This window comes from Leucopleurus acutus (assembly GCF_964270905.1).
Source record: "Leucopleurus acutus genome assembly, chromosome: 11".
Lineage (NCBI taxonomy): Eukaryota > Metazoa > Chordata > Mammalia > Artiodactyla > Delphinidae > Leucopleurus > Leucopleurus acutus.
The window spans coordinates 92,997,925-93,019,643 of NC_139152.1; the positions used below are offsets into that span (position 1 = coordinate 92,997,925).

The 21,719-nt window shown below is 56.3% G+C and overlaps 2 protein-coding genes across 4 annotated transcripts; one reads left to right on the top strand and one right to left on the bottom strand.

Moving 5' to 3' along the window:
* Positions 1 to 680: 680 nt before the first annotated feature.
* TST (thiosulfate sulfurtransferase) lies at positions 681 to 9,415 on the bottom strand. 2 transcript variants are annotated; one of them, XM_082850423.1, is made up of 3 exons: positions 9,364 to 9,415; positions 8,094 to 8,709; positions 681 to 2,273 (listed from the first exon to the last, which is right to left on the bottom strand). In XM_082850423.1, the coding sequence occupies exons 2-3, from the start codon at positions 8,686 to 8,688 to the stop codon at positions 1,975 to 1,977; spliced, it is 894 nt and encodes a 297-aa protein (XP_082706549.1). In that variant the 5' UTR covers positions 8,689 to 8,709; positions 9,364 to 9,415; the 3' UTR covers positions 681 to 1,974. The 2 variants fall into 2 exon arrangements, with proteins under 2 accessions (XP_082706549.1, XP_082706550.1); XM_082850424.1 differs by lacking the exon at positions 9,364 to 9,415 and adding an exon at positions 9,148 to 9,209.
* A 110-nt stretch (positions 9,416 to 9,525) lies between these two features.
* On the top strand, positions 9,526 to 17,282 carry MPST (mercaptopyruvate sulfurtransferase). Of its 2 annotated transcripts, none has more exons than XM_082850422.1 (3): positions 9,526 to 9,740; positions 13,486 to 14,107; positions 16,352 to 17,279. In XM_082850422.1, the coding sequence occupies exons 2-3, from the start codon at positions 13,513 to 13,515 to the stop codon at positions 16,648 to 16,650; spliced, it is 894 nt and encodes a 297-aa protein (XP_082706548.1). In that variant the 5' UTR covers positions 9,526 to 9,740; positions 13,486 to 13,512; the 3' UTR covers positions 16,651 to 17,279. The 2 variants fall into 2 exon arrangements, with proteins under 2 accessions (XP_082706548.1, XP_082706547.1); XM_082850421.1 differs by lacking the exon at positions 9,526 to 9,740 and adding an exon at positions 9,743 to 9,836 and having other exon boundaries at positions 16,352 to 17,282.
* Positions 17,283 to 21,719: the final 4,437 nt, after the last annotated feature.

The window sequence follows — 21,719 nt, forward strand, 5'->3', positions numbered from 1 at the left end:
CAGCACTTGTGTCACCATCTTATACCACATATATAAATATGTATGTACATTTGTTCTTTCCCCCAGGTAGGATGTGAAGCATACATGAGGAGGGAGATTGTGTTCACTGCCATGTCACCAGCACCTGGACCAGTGCCCATCTCACAGTAGGTGCTCAGTAAACATGTTGATGGAATGAGCTCTGGGACTGGAGAAGGAGGAAGGGGTGGGGGGAGAGTCTTCATCCCCTGAGATTGGCTCTTTGGCCCCTAAAGGCTCCAATAACGGACCTAAAGCTGGTAGGAGAAGGATGGCATGGAGGCAAGAGGGTTCCAGACTGCCCTAGCCCTCTTCCACTGCAGACCCCATGGGCCCTCAGCCCCCTGCCACTAACCCAACACCTGCAGCAGTAACAGAGCACCTGATTGCCCCAACGCTGGGTTAGAGGCTGGGGTCCATCACTGACAACCTCGGTCCCTGGCCCTACTCCTCTTGTCCAAACTTAACCCAGGAAGACTGGACAGCTGGGATCAGAGAATCCCCATTAGGTGGGGCCTGGAATCATCTTGAAGCCCCAAAGGAGGGTTTAGACAGCCTGTTTCCGGGAAACTCCAAATGCAGTCACATAGGTCCCAGTCTACCAGGTTACTTGCTTCCCTGTAGCTTCCTGATTCCCGCTGCCAGAGCTCAAAGACCTCCTCCCAGGGGCTGATGCTGCTTCTCCAGCCCCTCCCCCCATCGCTCCCCAAAGGGTCTTATTCTGATCCAGGAAGGGCACCCAAGGTGGAGACCACCTTCCTTTGGCCTACTTCTTTTTTTTTTTTTTTATTTTATTGGCATAAGTTGATTTACAATGTTGTGTCTTTTTCTTTAATTGAATTTTTATTTTATTTTGGGGTATAGTTGATTTACAATGTGTTAGTTTCAGGTGTACAGCAAAGTGATTCAGTTATACATATACATATATCCATTCTTTTTCAGATTCTTTTCCCATATAGGTTATTACAGAGTATTGAGTAGAGTTCCCTGTGCTATACAGTAGGTCCTTGTTGATTATCTATTTTATACATAGTAGTGTGTACATGTTAATCTCAAACTCCTAAATTATCCCCCCGCCACCTTCCCCCTCTGGTAACCGTAAATTTGTTTTCGAAAACTGTGAGTCTGTATCTATTTTGTAAATAAGTTCATTTGTATCGTATTTTAGATTCCATATATAAGTGATATATGATATTTGTCTTTGTCTGACTTACTTCACTTAGTATGATAAATTCCAGGTCATCCATGTTGCGGCAAATGGCATTATTTCATGCTTTTCTATGGCTGAGTAATATTCCATTGTATACATGCACCACAGCTTCTTTATCCATTCCTCTGCTGATGGACATTTAGGCTGCTTCCGTGTCTTGGCTATTGTAAATAGTGCTGCAGTGAACACTGAGTTGCCTCTGAGCATCGCCTCTTCTGAAAGGCCCCAGGGCCTGTGGGACACCTCTTTGAACACTCATTTCAGGTGAAGACCAGCTGTCTCCCCTCCCACCCCCTCCTCCTAGAGGGCTGGACCCACAGCAGGAAGGGATGGTGCACCGGCTAACCTAGGTTTCACTCTGTCTGGCTTCCTGGTACCCCTTCCAGGAAAGGTCCCAGCGTGCTCCATCTGACAGGCGGCAACAGGCGGCTTCCTTTGCCAAAACTAGGTAATAAAGCAGTGTCCCCAGCATGTGGGTGGGTGTGGAGGTTCCCTTCCTCGGTGGATTCTAAGATCTGAAGGAGAAGGAAACATGGGGTAAGGACGGAACCAAGGGAGAAACGGGCTCACACAGCTACTTGGAAAAGGCCAGTTTTATTCCAGTGTTGTTGGGAAAAGGAGCGCTCTACCCATTAACTCTAAAAACTTGTTCATCTCCTTAGCCGATGAGGCATGGACCAGCTGCGGGCCACGCTGGGGTCACTCCACTGGCAGGAGTTGTGGGCGAGGGTAGGAGAGGCCACTGCTCACGCCTTCCCGCCTTTCCCCTGGGACACCCGGGTCTCCGGGGGGGCCCGGTGGAACCACTCGAACCAGGAGCCGTCATAGATGGCCACATCGGGCTTGCCGCAGAGGTAGGCGGCCAGGGCGATGTGGCAGGCAGTGACACCCTTTCGGCATGTGGCGATGATGGGCTTTGCGAGGTCCACCTTCTTGGCCTCGAACATGGCACGGAGCTCCTCCGGGCTCTTCTCGAAGCCATCCTCCATCAGGAAGTCCATGAAGGGCATGTTGACTGAGCCTCGGATGTGGCCCGAGTCCAGTCCTGGGCAGGAGTAGAGGACAAAGGGAAGGACAGGGTTAGGAGCGACACAGTGGATGGGGGCAAGTGGGGCCTGGAGGTCACAATCAACCGTGGCTATAAGGAGAGGGAGCTTTGCAAATAAAAATAACATCTTTGCCCTTCTCAGAGCTCAATTTATTCCAGTGCTACCTACATCCAGTGCTCATGACACCACCCCCCCACACACACCAAAATCTGCCTTGAAGCAGGAATGTCCTACCTGCTTGAGAGGACAGGGAGGAGTCCTGGCTCTACCATCTACTAACCTTTACCTTGGGCAAATTGCTTCACTTCTCTGAACCTCAGTTTTCTCATCTGTAAAATGGGCTCAGTGGTACGTACCTATCTTACAGGGTTGTGGAGAACAGCAAATGGGATGATGACTGCAAATGCTATGGGCTATTGCTGAGAACACGGTGGTGAAGGGGAGACACAGCCCAGGCTCTCAGGGAGGTTAGTCTAGCAAGGAAGATAGAGGTTAAACACATAACCACATAATTCACTAAATATAATGTCACGCCATTTTACAGATGAGTACACCGAGGCTTGGCAAAGTGGAAAGGCTAGCCTGAGGCCACACAGAGAGGCAAAGGCAGACCCAGGATTACACCCAGGCCCGTGGTTTTCCTGTCAAGCACACAGTGTGGAAAGAGCCTGTGACTTGGTTTTAGACGTAAGTTCAAATCCCAGCTCTGCCACTTACTGGCAAGGTGACCTCAAGCAAGTCACATAACCTCTCTGAGCCTCAGTGTCCCCATGGGTAAAGTGGGAATGAGTGTTTGCGTGTGTCAGGGCTGTTGTATAGGGTAAAGCACTGACTTACTACAGCTGGCCGAGCCACCCTCAGATGCTGCTGCTTCTCTACCACTTCCCCACCTACGACGGGGGACAGGTGAGAATGGGGGCAGTGTGGTCCCTTCAGGACCTTCCTAGCAGCCCTGAGAGGCCTTGACGGAAGCAGAATGGGGGCTAGGCTAGCTCCAGGGTCCATTCCAGAACCTTCTCTGCACCCAGGAAGGCCCCCTGCCAAATCTGGCTTCAGAATAGCCAGCATGTGGGGCAAATGGGGCTGGGCCATGGCCAGAGCTGGTGCTACGTGCAGACCCAAGGCCTAGGTCACTCCTTGTCCCCAAGCGCCCTACACCCTGGCAGACTGGGCACTGGGAGGGGGGCCCGAGGAAGGTTGGGGTGTCTCTTTGGGCTCCCCTTCCTCCAAAATTCCCCACTTAACCCAGACTGTGGGGCAGGGCAGGACCAGACTGGGCAGCAGTGGGAGGGAAAGGACCTGACCGCGGGTAATCAGGGCACCAGCGTGCAGCCAGGCATGTCCTGCACGTCTGAGCCTCGGTTCCCCACCTTTGAAATGGGGAGATAAACTCCACCTTCCTCACAGGCTTGTTGGGAAGTCAGCTTCTGCAGATGAAAACCCCTAATGACCGTGGGCGCCCAGGAGGCGAGCAGTCATGCCAGCAAAGTCCCATTCTCCTCACCCCGAGGCCAAAGACGATTCAAAATTTGCTGGCGCGAATCAAGCGCTCCTTTGATTGACTAGATGTCCTGACTTATACATTTTTTTTTAAAAGGATTTCCCTTTTTTTTTTTTTAACTTTTTCCTTTTTTTTGCCTGCGTTGGGTCTTTGTTGCTGCGCGCGGGCTTTCTCTAGTTGTGGCGAGCGGGGCTACTCTTCGTTGCGGTGCGCGGGCTTCTCATTGCGGTGGCTTCCCTTTGTTGCAGAGTATGGGCTCTAGGCGTGCGGGCTTCAGCAGTTGTGGCACGCAGGCTCAGTAGTTGTGGCTCGCGGGCTCTAGAGCACAGGCTCAGCAGTTGTGGCGCACGGGCTTAGTTGCTCCGCAGCATGTGGGATCTTCCTGGACCAGGGCTCGAACCCATGTCCCCTGCATTGGCAGGCAGATTTTTAACCACTGTGCCACCAGGGAAGTCCCCTGACTTATAAAATTATAGTGATTTCTTCCTGTTGTGATTTCACTTTTTGTCAGGAAACTTTGATCTCAGATCAGATGTGTGTGTACTGACCCTACCAATGAAGGGCAACTGGTCTGTTGGCTTCAAAGGTGTTCTTTTCCAAGAAACCCAACTTTAAAATATTTCAAGGAGTTCCCTGGTGGCCTAGTGATTAGGATTCCATGCTTTCACTGCTGGGGCCCAGGTCAACCCTTGGTCGGGGAACTGAAATCCCACCACAAAAAGAAAAAGTTTCAGTACCCAGGCCGTGGGCTGGATTCAAGTGCATTGAAGAGCACAAGTGTTTGCTGAGTCCTGAACGCTGTTTTGTTTCTTTCCACCCATCCCTGATGAAACAGTTTTATTGTTTTCTTCTAATTAATAAAAGGCACCACTCTGAGTAAAGAAGTTGGGGGCAGGGCGTTCTACAGACTCCAGCCCCCACACTGGGCCAGCATCGGGAGGTGGGAGCCTTCCCTTTCTGCCAGGGAAGGCTCAGGACCTGTCTGAGGAATTTAAATGAGCAGGAACTGGCCGCCTTCATGGGGGAAGGGCTGAGATGAACTTGGCCGGAGAACCTCGGAGAACAGCCAACAGCCAACGAGGGGAAAGGCGCTTGGCGCCCAGGGACAAGGGCTCCTGCTGCTCTTGCAAGTCCAGCTTCAGCTGCAGGCTTGTGGCTCTCCCTGGCCCCAGCAGGCGTGCCACCACGCTCAAAACCTCGGGCACCAGACAATGGGCTAGCTCAAGAAATTTATCTTCCTCAATCCTCACTGAGCTGGGGAGAGAGATGAGCCTCCTGGCACGAATGGGGGGCCCAGGCCCAGAGAGGTGAGGTAACTTGCCCCATGACACACAGCACAGGTGTGATGTGCAGTCAGGTGTGCCCAACCCCAAAGCCTGAGCCTTCCTGGAAAGAGTGGCTGAAGCAGGGGAATGGCTGAGATGACCTCTCCTGATGCCTGCTCAGAGGTCTGGGACTTGATGTTCCAGCTTTGGGGAAGGAGATGCTAGTCTAGTTGGTGAATTAGCGTCCCTCAGGTCACTGATAGGTATGGGTTTTCAAGGCCAGGAAAACCTGTGCAGCTCTTTCTTGCTTTCGTCCTAAAGACACTAAGGAACCCAGTGCAGGCAGCCCCAGTGGGCAGCCCCCAACACTGGCGGCTGGGAAGCTGCTCCGCACTCTCCCTGACCCCCACCCCAGTCCCCATCCCTGGGAGGAGACACAGGCAGGAGCCATACAACCCCATGATGCAACATGAAGCAACACCTGGAAGCTATGACCTTTCCCCGCCACCCTCCAACCCCATCCCCGTGTTTGCTTACACAGCAGTGGCCTTGGGAAATAACACCACTTTGATCTTGCGACTGGGGTCAAGTCTTGGCCTCTGTGTCTGGACAGAGAAGTTTCTGCTCCCTTTCCCCACCTGCAAAGTGGGACCACTTTGAACTCCCGCCTGCCTCCCCTGTCGGGCTGCTGTAGGTACCCGGGGGAGAATGTACATAAAGTGTCCTGCAAATAATAGTACGCATTAGGGGGTCAATACCCTCCCTCTTCACCCTCATGGACCCCCCACCTGGGGTGGGCGGTGGGGAGGAAAAGAGAATAAGGTTTACAAAGACACTGAGCTGGATCAACTCCCACCTCTGTTCCCTCCCCTTCCCCAAGGCTCCTACAAGGCAAGTGGTGTCCCTTTCATTAGGGGGAGGGTTCAGAGGTGGAGGAAACTGCCCGAGGCCACACCAGGATGTAAACTCAGGTCTGTCTGACTCTCACCTTTTGCCCCTTACAAACAGGACTGAAGGCACTGGGGGCACAAAACTGAGGCCAGAGGGGAAGTTACTCGCCTGAAAGCGGCAGGAAGTGGCTGTCGGGTTTCTAAGGCCCTGTTTCCAGCTCCTCTTGGGGGTCTTTCCTTCCAGGGACACCCACACTTCCCTGGATGTTACATCTGGACAGTTGAGCCCACGGGGTGCCTCTGTGATCCCACCACAAGCGGGGGACTGTGAACTCAGCAGAGCCTCACGGGCCCTAATATTCCCCAAATGTCTTGTACGGGAGGCTTTCTAGCAGCCCGGCCTTTGCACAGGTCCTCATCCTTCTCAAAATACCTTTCCAGCCACTGCTGCATTTAATAAATACACAGCCAGGTGGGTAGGGCTGGCATTACTCTTTTCATTTTATAAGGGAACCCAAAGAGGCCAAGCAATTAGCTGATTGAGGTCCCAGCACAGAGGAGGAGCAGGGCTTAAACTGGGGTCCATGCTCCCTGGTCTCCAGATGGGAACCGGAGGAGGGGGGAAGCGGGCCACGGAGAGGGGGAGGGACTTTAGAATTCGGGGCTTTCAGGAGGTCTTACCTGCAGCCGCAGGCTTTTCCCCTCTCTGAGCCTCAGTTTCCTCATCTCTAAAATGGGAGTAAGGAGATGGGATCTGGCATATCTAAACTCTCCCTTTACTTATTCTGTCTGCTTCAGAGCAAGATGGCGAGCAGCTAGAGAAACAATTCCACCTCTCCTCCCTCCAGCGGCAGCTTAAGTCCCAAGGAGTGAAGGTGCCTTGAACCAAGGCCAGGAGGAAGCTGCAGGAGCTCCGTGCCAGGAGTCTCTGGAAGGTGCTAAACAAACTTGAATCTTCAACTCCAGAACTTCAGAGAGCAAGCTGGGCAGGAAGAACGCGGGGCTCGGAGAAAGCCACGATGGGGAGGGCAGAGCCCCGCGCTTTCCACTAACTACCCAAGTGGGCTTGACCTCCTCCTTCCTCTGTGCACCACAGCCTCTCTTCTGACTGATGAGGTGACCTTTCAGGCCCTCCAGCTCTAAGAGTGTTGGACGCAGCTTTCACAGCGCTCTCTCCTCAGAGGCGCAGAAAGGAAGGGATTTTTCAACAAGTTAGTCCAAACGTTGCACAGCAGTTGGATTCCACAGAGGCGCCCTGACTGAGGACAGAGCCGCAGCCCCCTCCTGCCATCCTGAGGGCTCAGCCAGCCTGGGCCCCGAGAGGCCCTGAGAGCCGTGAGGTCCTGGCCACCAGCGGTGTCCAGGCAGGGGCTGGAGGGCGCCCAGAAGGGGTGATGGCAAGACTTCTGTGGTCCTCTCTGTTAGGAGTTTCTAGCTAGAACTCAGCATTTCCTCTCCTGAGACTCCCCCCACCTCCAGCAGTGTAGAACCCTCCCCCCCCACACACACACCCTTTGTCCAAAGGAGAGAACTCATGAGCCATCTCCCTAAAGATGCCTAGCGGAAGGGGTCCCTGCTGGCCCTGGGAGGTGGGGAGTGGACAGAATGATGGTGCATCCTGGTTTAGAGCACTGGTTTGAGACTAGGCAGCACTGGGTTCAAATCCTAACACTGCCACTTAACTGAGCAAGTAACTTAAGGAAGGTCAGGGGGTCCAGGAGAGCTGGAGGGAGGGATGGGGTGCGGGGAAGAGCACTGTTCATGTCTCTAAGAATTTCTGAAGAACTAGAGAGGTCCTGAGGAAGCTTCTGTTCAGCGACGCGTGTGTGGCTCACGGACACTTTTGGGCATGTGGTGGAGCTAGCGCCTGGGCATGGATGTGGGTGGATGTGTCATCAGTCACCTCTGCTGATGCCACTCCACACAGATGCTAGGTCGCGCCTTAGCATGTGGCTATGGGAACACATGTGTACGTCCTCATGCATCAGAGCTTGAAAAGCCTTTAGGTTGGGCTCTACCCTCTCATTTTACAGATGTAAAGACTGAGGCCCGCATGGGGGTACTGAGGGCAAAACCTGGAGAGGGTCTCAGACATCCTACTTCCCATCTCTCCATTGGGCATTGCTCCCCAGGGACCATCCCCACCACGGGGACACCTACCTACTGCATCTGGCTCCGGCTGCGTGCCCAGGTACCGCCCTTGGGCCCGTGAATCCACCAGCTGGAACCTCTTCGATTCGAGGTTCTCCAGCACCTGCTCGTAGGTCTTGAGCAGGGAGCGGTCCAGTGTGGCTTTGAAGACAGCTGGCTCTGGGCGTGAGGGCTCCGATGTCACCGGGTGGCCCTCCTTCAGCCAGTTCCGGAAGCCACCATTGAGCACGGATACGGTGCGGTGGCCAAACACGCGGAACATCCACCAGACCCGCGGCGCATAGAAGCTGCCCAAGTGGTCACCATCGTACACCACCACGTGCGTGTCGTTGCTGATGCCCAGGCTGCCCACGTAGTCGGCGAAGCCCGCCTCGCTGGGCAGCATCATCTCGTAGGGCGACGCCCTGTCCCGGCACTCCTCTATGTCAAAGAAGGAGGCGCCGGGCACATGGCGCTCTAGGTATTCCTTGCGGGCCTCGCGGGTGCCCGGCGAGTACCAGGAGGCGTCCAGCACTCGAAGGCCAGGGCCCAGCCTGCCAGCCCGGACGGACTCCGCCAGCCACTTGGTGGAGACCAGCGCCCGGTACAGCACCTGCTGAACCATGGTTTCAGCTCTCCGTATCACCTGGCGCGGGTGGGAACCAGGAAAGAGACCGGCAATGAGGACTGTGGGCTCAGTGGGGTGGGGCCTGGGAGGAGGAGCTTTTTGCCCACTGCACTCCCCCACGGGTGTCGTGTTTACAGCAATCAGGCAGTGGGGTTAGGTTTGCAGATTCCCTAAGGAAAGCCTGCTTCCGCCGCTCTCTGCTACCCCCTCCCGCGCAGAAGGGGCTGGGGCAAACGGGCTCCAGATGGACGAGTTGGCGGGGAGGGTGTCTGGCCCCAGAAGCTACAATGCTCGCCCTCAGGATCCTGCCAGAGAGTGCGGCGAAAAGATGTCCAAGATGGGGGAAGCAGGCATCTTGGGCTTAGAGCCCCCTTTCCTGGTAGGGTAGGGGAGTGGGCGCATGGGGAAGGGTTCGCACACGCCCTCGCCCTCGCCCCCGCCTCTCGTCTCGCAAACCTTCCTGCGGCCTCTCAGCAACCTGGGCTCGCCCGCCTCCTGAATGCCTGAGTCCGGCCCGGTCCAGTGCCCTCTGCCCCAGTTGGGTCCAGGGTTCCCGGGGCACCCCACCCCGATATCGCCACCGGGACCCTCCCCGGGTGGCAGGTGGTCCGGTCGGCGGCCCAATCCCGAGCGGCCCGGGCGCCTGCCTCCGCCCCACGCCGCCGCACTCACTCGCCCTTGCCGCCGCCCCGGCGCTCACCCCTGCGGGCTGGAGAAGTTGGCAGGTTCAAACCCTGAGCCCGCAACTCCCCGGCCGGCCCACACCATCGCGCCGCCGCCTGGGGGTGGATCGCGCGCCGCCCTCCCTGCCCCGCGCCCCCGACGCCGCGCCGCGCCCGCCCCCGGCCACCCCCCGGGCTCGTGCCGCCTCTCGGACCCCCGAGGATGCGCCGGGGGCGCCGGGCGGCGCGGGGGCGGTGCGGAGCGGGGCTGGGCGGCGCGGGCACCCCCCCACCACGGCCTGGCCAGTGGAAGGCGCCGGCAGCTGAGGGTTCCGAGTGGCCTCGGGGTGGGCTGTGCCGGAGTCTCCTCCCTTTGGCCGGCCGCAGGTTGGTGGCGGGAGCGGGGGACAGCTGAGAGCGCGGGGAGGGGGTGCTCTGCGCTGGGCCATGGCCGAACCCGGAAGCCGGGAGCCCGAGACTGGGGTAACTGCTGCGGCGCTGCGCTTGCCTTTCTTTAGGGGGAGGTCGATCGTCCGGGTGCGCGGCTCAGGGCTCCCCCGCGGGGCCTGGGCGGAGCAGGGGGCCGCAGTCTCGGAGGGAAGGCACGCCCCTGGCTTCACTCTAACGACGGCTGTCCGCGGCAGCTGGGGGCGGCCCGCAGGGTGGGGTCGGGGTGAGTGGCAGGGGGAGGGGGACGGGGGGGCGGGATCACCTGGTGCTAGCGGAGAGGGTAGGAGGGAGGAGGACTAATAAAGCCTGACGGAGAAGCCGGGGAGGCCAGCTGACCCAGAGGCTCCAGGAGGGCAAACTGGCAAAGAACTTGCTAGAGTGAAACGGAGCTAACATTTGTCAAGGCCTGCTTGGCGAGGCGCTTTACTGGGTACTCCCACGGGTGTCGCTTACTTCCCACAACAAGCCTGCGGAGTAGGCCAGAAACTTATTTAAAGACCAGAGAGAGAGGCCCAGCGAGTTGCCTAGCGGCCCGCGGTGGCAGTGAGGCCAGGCTGCTTGTTAAACCCGATGGGAAACCCACCCGGCAGGGGCTACTTTTGTTTACCTTGCTCATCCCTGAAGCCACGTACTTTTAAAACACTGCCTTTGTCCTTAATTTAACCTATTTCATTGTGAATGTACATAATTTAATTTTTAACGGTGGCTGTGTTTAACAGCCAGTTGGCCTAATTCCTGCAAATCTAACAACTGGTTCTTGCGAGCTGGCGGGGACACCACTGCCCCTACTCAGCTCTTACATATGCTGTTATACATGCCTGGAATGCTCTTCTCATCCCCCTTTAAAAAATGCTTTTTATTCTGAAACAATTATATTCTCACCGAAAGTTGCAAACATTCATACTTTGATAAGCATTTACCCAGGGAGTCCTCTGAGCTCTGTGCTTTGCAGTGAAGGGAGAGAGGGTGCCAGGAAGGGCGAGACTGGGGAAGGCCTTGCAGAATGCCCAGTCTGACTGGAGCCCTCTTATTCCAGGGCCCACCCCAGATGGCAGCCTGGGACTCACCCTTCCCCTAGCACAGTTGTGTACACTCTGGAGACGGGCCTGGGGCTGTCCTGCTTGTCTTGGGGTCCTCGACTCCCGGAGCAGGGCCTGGGGACCTGGTCCACACCCTTCAGTGACACACACAGCCTGCTCTTCCAGAACCTCCTCTACCTCCCACGGTCCTTTCTGAGAACTGCCAATCCAGCATAGGGGGCAGTGTGTGTGTGTGTGTGTGTGTTTGTGTGTGTGTGTGTCTGTGTCTGTGTGTCTGTGTGGCAGGATGAGCCACCTATGAAGTAACTTTGAAGAAATAATGGGATTTTTTTTTTGCGGTACACGGGCCTCTCACTGTTGTGGCCTCTCCCATTGCGGAGCACAGGCTCGGGACGCGCAGGCTCAGCGGCCATGGCTCACGGGCCGAGCCGCTCCGCGGCATGTGGGATCTTCCCGGACCGGGGCACGAACCCGTGTCCCCTGCATCGGCAGGTGGACTCTCAACCACTGCGCCACCAGGGAAGCCCGAAGCTGTTTTTAATGATGATTAAAACCAGCCATATGCAGGGCATTATGGTGGCGCCTCAACGTTCATTATTTAACCCTCACTGTAAGAGGTGAAGGTTGGAAGCTCCACTATAAGAAATGGAAATGGCGCAAGGACCCTCACATGCCCGCTTTCACACTCCTAGTTAAGCAGGGGAGTGGATTTGCACTGATTTGGAGGGGCTCTGGCTCCAAAATCAGGGTTCTTTCCACTCTAAATGGATCCTCGGGGAAAACAGCAAGGAGCCCCAAGAATGGGGAGGGGGCAGGGGCCGCTGTGGTTCACAATGGGGTCTTCAAGTAGGGGCCCGCTGTATCCCCCAAAATTATCTAGCTGCGGCGGAATCCACAGGCACTGCACTGAGATCGCCCCTTAGCCAAAGCCTCTTCGGCAGCCTCACCCTGAAGGTCAAACTGTGGTTTCCAGTTTGACTGCAGCAAATCAGTTTGGACTTCCCCCTCCTCCCACCTTCCCCCGCCTTCCCACCCCAGGCTGAGCTAGCGGCCCCCCTGTGCTCCCACTGAATTCCAGAAATTCTGCAATTATGTTGTCTCTTGAGCAGGCCTGTGGCTGCCTTAACTCCCAGGGCCGGACAAAGTCAAGGGTTTCTTAGTGTCCAGCATAGGGCCTGGCCACGTGGAAAACATGGTTCCCAAAAGCCAGGCTGCAGCGAGACTGCAGGAGGGCGCTGGGCACCAGGTAATCCGCCGTGGACTCCTTAGGCCCTGGTCATCATTGACCTGGGGCTGGGGAAGAAGTCTAGCCTGAGAAGTTGCAACCTGGTTGCAAATCCTGAGGCTGCCCCTGACCAGATCTGTGACCGAGGGCAAGGCATATCTCTAGCCACCAGTGGTCTTATTCAGAAACAGGCAACCCCACAGTCACTACTGAAGGCTGTGGTGCTCATTAGTATATGGCCCGCAGGGGCACTCCGCAACACGCTCCGTTCTCTACCCACCCCCTTCCCCTTGGCGCCAGGGCTGCCCGGTACGAATGCAAGGTTGCGCCCTGCACAGGGGGTGCATGGCTGGGGGTTGAGTGGAGCTGACCTGCAGCTCACACTCCACTCATCCAGCCCCATGCCCTGGTGAGGCTGTGCCTCTGCCTGGCTGAAGGGGCACCTTTCTCTACCCTGCCCAAAGGCACCTACTGGACAGGGCGGACGGTGGGCGGGGTGGGGGGTGGGGGGAGGTGCTTGCCTAGGCGCTTTGCACGTTTGGGGCATCTCTGGAGCACCTCTGCCCTGGAAGGCCGTGAGTTGACTTGTCATGGTGCGCTGGTGAACTGCTGTACTCTGCGCTACTGGCCCGCAAGGGAGAGGAGGGGCGGGGAGGGAGTGAGGCCCTAAGTAACTATTTCCAGAGAGGAAACTCCAGGGGCAAAATCTGACCTTGCTGGACTGCCTGGTGTGAAGCCTGGCACCACCACTACTTCTTAGCTGTTGACCTTGGTCAAGTTAGTGCACTTCTGTGAACTCCAGTGTCCCCTCTGTGAAACAGTGAGGAGAAAAGCAACCTTCTTGAGGCTACTCATGCAGCAGGTAATTGAGAGCCTACCCTGTGTCCTGCAGTGGTGTCAGGTGTGAGAATTAAAGGGCACATAGGGAGGACTCAGGCAATTCCAGCTGCTATTCCTCTGAGGCTGCTTATATAAATGATTGATGAATGAGTGAATTCCACCAGGGACCTTGGTTGATTGCAAGCAAAGCTGAGCTACGTCTTAGGGAGGGACTTTGCCCCTACTTGCCTTAAAGTGCCAGTGGGGCCTTCCCCTGCTTGGGCCCTCTCCCTACCCACCCTGCAGGAAGCACCGGTGAGGGCCCCCGCCAAGGGGTCACGTTCATTCGGTCACTGCTCTGTGTATATATACAAGGCTTGGCAGGAAAACAGAGAGGAGGTCCCGGTGACCGACGTCTGCTTCCGGGTTCACCACCGCTGGTTTTCCGCATTCCCTGGACTCTGACCTCCCTGGGCTCCACCGCCCCTTCCGGCCCTGGCCACAGCCCCGCCCCAGTCCCAACGACACAGGCGATTCCCACCCCCGGCCCGGCCGGCCTCTTCCTCGATTCCCTCCTGACATCCTCCTTGTCGGCCAGACCTGCAGCCCCGGTGTCGCCGCCGCCATGGCCTCGCAGCAGCTCTTCCGCGCGCTCGTGTCGGCGCAGTGGGTGGCCGAAGCGCTCCGGGCCCCGCGGGCCGGGCAGCCCCTGCAGCTGCTCGACGCCTCCTGGTACCTGCCCAAGCTGGGCCGCGACGCGCACCGCGAGTTCGAGGAGCGACACATCCCGGGCTCCGCCTTCTTTGACATCGACCAGTGCAGCGACCGCACGTCGCCCTACGACCACATGCTGCCCAGGGCTGCGCACTTTGCCGAGTACGCGGGCCGCCTGGGCGTGAGCGCCTCTACCCACGTCGTGGTCTACGACGCCAGCGATCAGGGCCTCTACTCGGCGCCGCGTGTCTGGTGGATGTTCCGCGCCTTCGGCCACCGCACCGTGTCGCTTCTCGACGGCGGCCTCCGCAACTGGTTGCGCCAGGGCCTCCCGCTGAGTGCAGGCAAGAGCCGCCCAGAGCCCTCAGAGTTCCACGCGGTGCTGGACCCCGCCTACGTCAAGACGTACGAGGACATCAAGGAGAACCTCGAATCCCGGCGCTTCCAGGTGGTGGACGCCCGCGCCGCTGGCCGCTTCCGGGGCACCGAGCCCGAGCCCCGAGAAGGTAACCCCGATGTGCGAGGGGCCCGGGAGGTCCCTGGGGTTCGGGGTCAGGCGCACCCTGAGCACTGCCCTCGCCTCGCCCTTGCCTTTAAAGGCCACCGTGTGGGGTGGGGGCCGAGAATTGCTTTCTCGTCGCCTCACTGGCGTTATTCTAAAGTAGGGGCAATAATACTTGTCCCATCTCCACCCCAAACTAGTTGGGAACCCAGGGGGCCCAGTACAAGTGTGAGAACCCAAACAGCCCCACCCCAGTACTATGGACATAGGGGTCACTGCCAAATAGGAGGGGTGGGCAGGCCCAGTTGAGGAAGAGCCCCAAAGAGAGGGGGCTTGACCAGGTGTAGGACCATCTCTGAGGAGGATGAAGCCGGGGAAGTGGAGTCTGGGGTGGAGAGTGAAAGGCCGTCAGAGGGACCAGAGCCTTGCAGAGGGCAGGATAGAGGGGTGCTAAGTAGAGAGAGAGGTAGCTGCCCCAGGTTGGAGCGGAAACTGAGTAGAGTGTGGCTGCCCGCCTGGGTTGGGGCAGGGCCTTCTGCCCATGGGCTGGGTTCCCCGGGCAAGGAGCAGAGGTGGGGAGGGGTCCCCACAACGCAGGTGGGTCAGTGGCCCCTTTGGTGTGAGCTTTTTAGATGGGTACTGTTATACCGAAGGGGAAATGGAACCTTAGAATGGCTGCCTTGCCCCAGATCTCAGGAAGCAGCCAGGCATTGAACTCCAGTACGTTTACCTGCAGTGAACAGCCAGTAATCCCCCAGCCATTTGTCTCGTGTCTGCTTCGAGGCGGGTGCGAGGATGTTGCCGTTTCCTCTGGGAAGCTCTCCCTGAAGGGCATCCCCCACTCCCCTGCATCGGGGTCGGATGGAGCTTCTGTTTTGTTCCTAGAGTAGCCTGGGTTCACCCTGTCCTAGCACCGTTTGGGGTGACCTGAGGGCCACCATGCTCCCAGCGCATCCTGAAGACTAACCTGGTAGCTGGACGGAGTCGATACCCCAGAGAGATCTGGTGAATTCACAAGGTCCCTGCTACACGGAACCCTGCAGAGCTGTTGACATAAGGTCAAACTGCAGGAAACTCCTGATAGCCAACCATTTTTTATTTTTTAACATCTTTATTGGAGCATAATTGCTTTACAATGGTGTGTTAGTTTCTGCTTTATAACAAAGTGAATCAGCTATACGTATACCTATATCCCCATATCTCTTCCCTCTTGCATCTCCCTCCCTCTCACCCTCCCTATCCCACCCCTCCAGGCGGTCACAAAGCACCGAGCTGATCTCCCCGAGCTGATCTCCGCGTGCTATGCCAGCCAACCATTTTAGAACCTACATCGGTGGCAGTTCACGACGGTTCAGCCTAAGGGATGCCTGCCGCCTTGATCCTGTGGGGCACTTCAGCTCAGCCCCCTGGGTGGGGGTGGGGCTGGGGGGGGTGGGGCAACATAGGGCAGCGAGCCAGAGCCAGACCTGGCTTCAGAACCCTGCCCCGGGTCGCAGCGGCTGTGTGACGTCTGGCAGGTCACCTAATCTCGGGACTGCAGCTTCTGCATGTCAAAGTCAGGGCAGAACACAGAGCTTAAAGGATGAAGTGAGGGTCAAATGAGAGCAAGTGTGTAAGGCACTTAGTTCCGTGTTTGCACACACAGGATGCGCTCAAGAAACGGGAAGTGATAAAATTAACATGTGCTTCCCTGGCTCTGGCTCTTTACCGGGGTGCTTAACGCTTACCTCAAGCAGGCTTGCTTATTCGTAAAACGGGAGCTAACAGTAAACACCCAGCAGGCCTGTTGTCAGGGTGGCTGAGCTGACTTGTGTACAGGCTCCATCTGAATCAGTGGAGCATATCACCGTCCCCATCGTCCCCACTCCACAGCCTCAGACCTGGCCAAGCGCGCCTCTAATTTGCCACATCCGTCCGGCAGGGAGGTTCCCTTGCTTGGTGGGGTTCGAGGTATGGGGACAGCCCTCCTCTGACAGTAGCCACCCTGGGTTCGGAGCTGAGGCCTGGGTTCAAATTCCAGGCAGCAGTCTGCTAGATGCGTGACTTTGGACAGTTGCGAACGTCAGCATCTCCGCCTGTAGAACGGGGATTCCTGTAAACAGTGCCCGGGCTTCCTGGCTGTGAGGCCTGCATGAGACGATGCTTACAGAGGGTTTAGCGCCGTGGCCACGTGGAAGGCTCTCAGTACTGCAGGGGCCAGTCATACTGCCCTTGTATTTGTTCCCTGCATCTCGCTCTCCCGCTGCAGGCATCGAACCCGGCCACATCCCTGGCACTATCAACATCCCCTTCACGGAGTTCATGACCAAGGAGGGCTTGGAGAAGAGCCCCGAGGAGATCCGCCGCCTCTTCCAGGACAAGAAGGTGGACCTGTCCCAGCCCCTGGTGGCCACGTGCGGCTCCGGCGTCACAGCCTGTCATGTGGCACTGGGGGCCTACCTCTGCGGCAAGCCCGATGTGCCCCTCTATGACGGCTCCTGGGTGGAGTGGTACATGCGCGCCCAGCCCGAGGATGTCATCTCCGAGGGCCGGGGGAAGACCCACTGAGGCTCGGCGGGACACAGGAAGCTCGGGTGACACCCAGCCACCCGCAGTGCCCAGCCTGGTGGTTCTGACTCTGCTTTGACCAGTATAGGGTTTCTTCCTCCAACCCAGCTGGTGCATAGGGTGACATCCCAGAGGCCAGCAATTCCGCTGCCTCGTGGGCTCTCAGTGGAGGCAGCAGAGAAGGTGGTGGCGGGAACAGGGGGAGGGGAGCTGCCCACGTGGTGCTGAGCTGGAGCCCCACCTCCCCTCTGTTGAGGAAATAAAACAGTCAAGTGCTACATCCTTCTAACTGAGGCTGCCTCAGCTTTCCTCGGCTCTTTGGCCAGTGGTTCCAACATGCCCAGCAAGGGAGCTTCGTGGAGCCGGAGGGTCTTGAGGACGCTGTCCCTGCCTTCTGAGCGGTGCTGGGGTCCCAGAGCCCTTCCAGTCCTGTGACTGAATGTCTCCCAGCGAACTGTCTTCTACTCCTCCTTCTGTGGCTGGGGTCTCCCTTCTGGCTTCTGGGCTATTTAAGGTGCATCTGCTGTGCTCTGTCTGGAATCACACCCAAACACCCCCTGCAGGTAAGCCATACATCTCATTTCAAGACAGAGATGGTTCCAGAACTTAATGGGAAGCTATCCCACGCTGTGGAGTACTGTGTCAGCCCAGCCGGGATGCTCTGGAGAAGGGCAGAGTTTAGCCAAATCGGAGGAGAATCTAGCTCTCGACTCTGAGAGTCACACTTGGAAGCTAAGCTCTGGGGGCTCCACGGGGGTAGGCAGTCTGGGGGTTTAATCCTTTCTGCTCAAGGAGAACCCTTCCCCCAAGGCTTCCCCAGTAGGGGCTCTGTTCTCCCTCTGCATTTGTCTTTGTGCAGAGGTAGACATGGGTGTCTGAGGAGGCCCCAGGCTCCCCCTGTCAGAACCGGGGTCCTGGGTTACCCCTCCCCATGTTCCAGCTCCCGGGGCACCTCTTGGTAGCAAAGGGCCAGGTGTCAGCCAGTACTGGGGGGAACCCTGGAAGGAAAAAAAACCAGAGGGGGCAGTGACTTACCCAAGGTCACTTGATGGGTTCACACAGAGCTGGAACCAGACCCAGATTTCTCAGAATTTACTCTTTCTCACCTACAGTCCCCAACACATTTCCTCTGAGGCTGAGTTGTATCTCCCAAGACCACAGGATCTGTGGGGGACCAACAGGACAGAATCCTGGTTTTCTGAATAAGAGGTCTAAAGTAGGCCCCACCTCTCTGAGCCTCAGCTTTCTTATCTATAAAATGGGAACAATACTTACTTCAGAAGAAGGGATTTCAGACAAGGACTTGGCCAGGAGCCCCGTGCTGAGTCCCATCTTTCCAGCTCAGGGTTTCTCAAACTCAGGATGACTGACCTTTGGACTGGATCATTCTTCGTTGTTGTAGGTACTGTTCTGTGCATTGGAGGATGTTTAGCAGCGTTTCTGGCCTCTACCCAGTAGATGCCAGCAGCACCAACCAGTTGTGAGAACTGAAAATGTCTCCAGATATGACCAGATATCCCCCGAGAAGCAAAACGCACCCCCCAGTTAAGCACCAATGCTGTAGGAGCAGTGGCCACACTTGACCACAGCAGTCGGGACCATTGTAGACAGGGATCCCCACGTGGAGGGGACCCTTGTCTGCCCATCATAAACCCTTTCCCCTGGGGGCTGAATTTAACAGTTTAGAAACTTCCTTCCTTTCACGCTCGTTTCAGACAGACCTCATCTTCTCTGCTGGAAACGTCTCTGCGTCTTCAAGGAGATTGGTCTGTCAGCAAACACAGGTGAGGCTCTGATCTGGCTTCTGGCTCTGTTGCCCCACGCACGGCTGCCTGACTTTGGACACATGGCCGAGCCTCTTTGAGCCTCAGTTTCTTCATCTTTAAAATGGGAGTAATCGTACCTTCCTTGAGCAATATGGGGGTTCAGTGAGAGAATCCATAGAAACCGTTCAGCTTGGTGGCAGGCACAGAGTCAATATCAAGTGTTCTTGTTCTTTTTTAAAGGGCTTTTACTTATTCAGCATGTTCAGTGCCTCCTGTACCTCCAGCATTGGGGAGGGGGGGGCTGGGGGCGGAGGGCAGGGCAGGGAACGTGAGTATGAGAATTGTGTCCCTGCCCTGGAAAAGCCTCCCAGCCAGGAAGGAGAAACTGGCCCGTGGTATATTTTTAGAGAGAAATCGTGAAACGATCTATTTTACAACAGACTCAGAGATGTTGAGTGATTTGCCTAAGGGCACACAGCTATTTTGAGAGAGGAGCCTAACTGGAGTTGGAATTCTCAGGATAGGAGCCTCTCCAGTGGGTTAGGAAAACCTGAGTTGGTTTTCCCAATTTTAGTATCAAAGGGAGAAGGGAGAGGAACTCAGGGTTTGGAAACACACATGGCAAGCTCATGGAAGGTGGCCAAGTGTCTCCCAGCCTCCACAAGGAGACACCTTGAGCTGAGTCATGAGATTGAAGCAAGGAGATTCGGTTAGGCCCCCACCCCGCTCCCCAGACCCACCATCCCTACCCCGCTAGCAAGGAACCCCAGCTGATGTGAGCTGGGGCTTTTTCCTCCTGGGAAGGTTCTCCATGGATCTGGACAGGTTCAGAAGCGGGAGAAGGGAGATGGAGACGTGCCTTTCTAGGCTTCTCGGAGCTGTGCTTGGTTTAACTTTGCAGGAGTTGGCTAGGAAAGACCCAGGGCCACCCTGAGCCCTGCCCTGCCTCCTGCATGTCTGAACTCCCAGAATAATTATTTAACCACTCCCTGCAGAGTCCAGGCCTCTGCCAGCACCTGTCCCACCCGCCCCATGTGTTCCAGGCAGGAACTTGCAACATCGGACAGCGGGGATGATGAAATTTTTGTCTACTTGGCAAATATTTGCTGAGCACCCCCTCGGTGTCAGGAACAGTTAGAAGATTGCCAACCTTATCTCACCAGCTGCACTGGATTGTGTCCACTCCCTGGCTCGTTGCCTCCAGGGATCATGGCCCGAAGAAGCCCCCACCCCACACAGTGGGCTGAACAACAGAGCGAGGCGCTTATTTGGTCCTGGCACTGCTCGAGGCCCCCTTCCGGTCGGGGCCTCAGTCATCTCATCTGGAAAATGGGAGCAAACTGCCCTGTCACACCCAGGGTGGGTGTGATGTCAGATAAGGGAAAGCTCTAAGGCGTTTTCTATTGTAGGTCATTCCTACTGGAAATAACACCAGCTAGTCATTATATAAGCAGCACGGAGCTTATTATCCTTAACACATGGAGAATGAGTCATTCGGGAGAAGATGAAATTTTCAGGTTAACTGAAGCTTTATAATTTTAAGCACCCCCAAATTTAACAGAGGGCGGGACACAGTGTACTGAGGTTACCCGAAGTCTCTGTAGCTCTGTTTCATCACTTTATTGTGGCCGCAGTTTGCCCCTAAGCTAAATGGCCCCCATTGCTGTGACTTTCCAGTCCTCGAATCCTTGCAACTCCAAATCATCCTTGCCAACTGTCCTTCCCAGTTACTATCTGTATTCTGCAGAGTCTCCACCTGCTTCTAGGTGGGCCCACTCCCCCGGTATAATGCCCCCTATTCTAGGCCTTAAACCGCTGTGTTGAACCAGGGCTTCCAGCAGCCTGCTGGGCCCCTCACCCTGGTCCTCTATCCATGTCCCCTGTCTCAGTGTGCATGGCCACCACACAGGGGTCACCTGTGCCCAGACCCAGCAGCCAGTTCTCCAGATTTGGTCTCCCTTCCCCACAGCCAATCAACACCCCGGCCCGTGATTTCCACCTCTATTCCCACTGCCTTGGTCCGAGTCACCGCCACCCCGCCCCCCGGCCCCGTGCCCAAGACACATAGATGCAACCTGTCCAATTGTTAATTCCAGCACACACCCACAGGGACAGGCCCTGTACCAGGATCTGGGGCATGGAGGATAAAGACAGACTCTGAGGGGGGAATTGTCCTAGTGGAGAGGGGCGGACAGACAGACCATGGCAGGTGTGGCGAGGGGTATCAGAGATGAAATGGAACAGGAGAGGGTGGAGCCGGTTGTTCTGGGTCTGAGAAGCAGCTCTGCACAGGCCAGTAACCCCTTTCTGAATCCCCTGGGCCATTCCGCCTCACTCCATGTAGAGAAGCAGCAGGGGATAGGGTTCAAAGCACAGCCTCTGGAGGGATCTGGACCTCCAGCTCCCTGGCTGTGAATGTGCTTTGATTTCCTCATCTGTAATGGAATAATCCAGTACCCACCTTACAGGATCAGATTCATACAAGCACTGAGAACAGAGCCTGAACAGTAAGCCCTACATACATGCATTATTCATTGCTAAGATTCTGTCCTCCTCAGGTCGCTGCTGCCTCCCTGTGCTGGCCTGGACGCCTTGAGAGTAACATATTTTATTCATGGTTCTCTTCCTGGCCCAGCACAGTGACAGGTCAGGGCTTCACAGATGTTTGACGTATACATATTCATTTATTTATATTTTGGCCTCGCTGCATGGCATGTGGGATCTTAGTTCCCTGTGCCGCCTGCAGTGGAAGCACAGATTCTTAACCACTGGACCTCCAGGGAAGTCCCTGTTTGACATATACATAAATATCCCGGCCAGGCTAAGAAAGACCCTAATAATCCCTCTTTACCTAGCACTTTCCACGTCCAGGGAGGATGCTAAGTGTTCTGTACCCACTTAATCCAACAACCCTGAGAAATGTGTGTTATTATATCCCCTATTTTACAGGTAAGGAAGATGGTGGCTTAGAGAGGTCAGGTGACTTGCCTGAGGTCCCAGGAAGGATAGGGCTGGGATTGGAATTCTGGATGGAATGATTTCATCATTGTGAGACAGAACTGGGGAGGGGGTCCTAGATGCGGGAGTGGGGGTTCTGTCTGGGTGGGGAGTTTCAGAAGCCCCGTACAAGCACACTCACACATGCACACATGCTCACACCTCTGCTCACAGGCGAGGAATAATGGAACCAGAGCCTAACTGGCTTGCCAGGCTACATGTCACTCTGATACGTTTCTCCAGGACTCTATAAAAGATGTACTTCCCTGGCGGGCCAGTGGTTAAGACTCCGTGCTCCCAATGCAG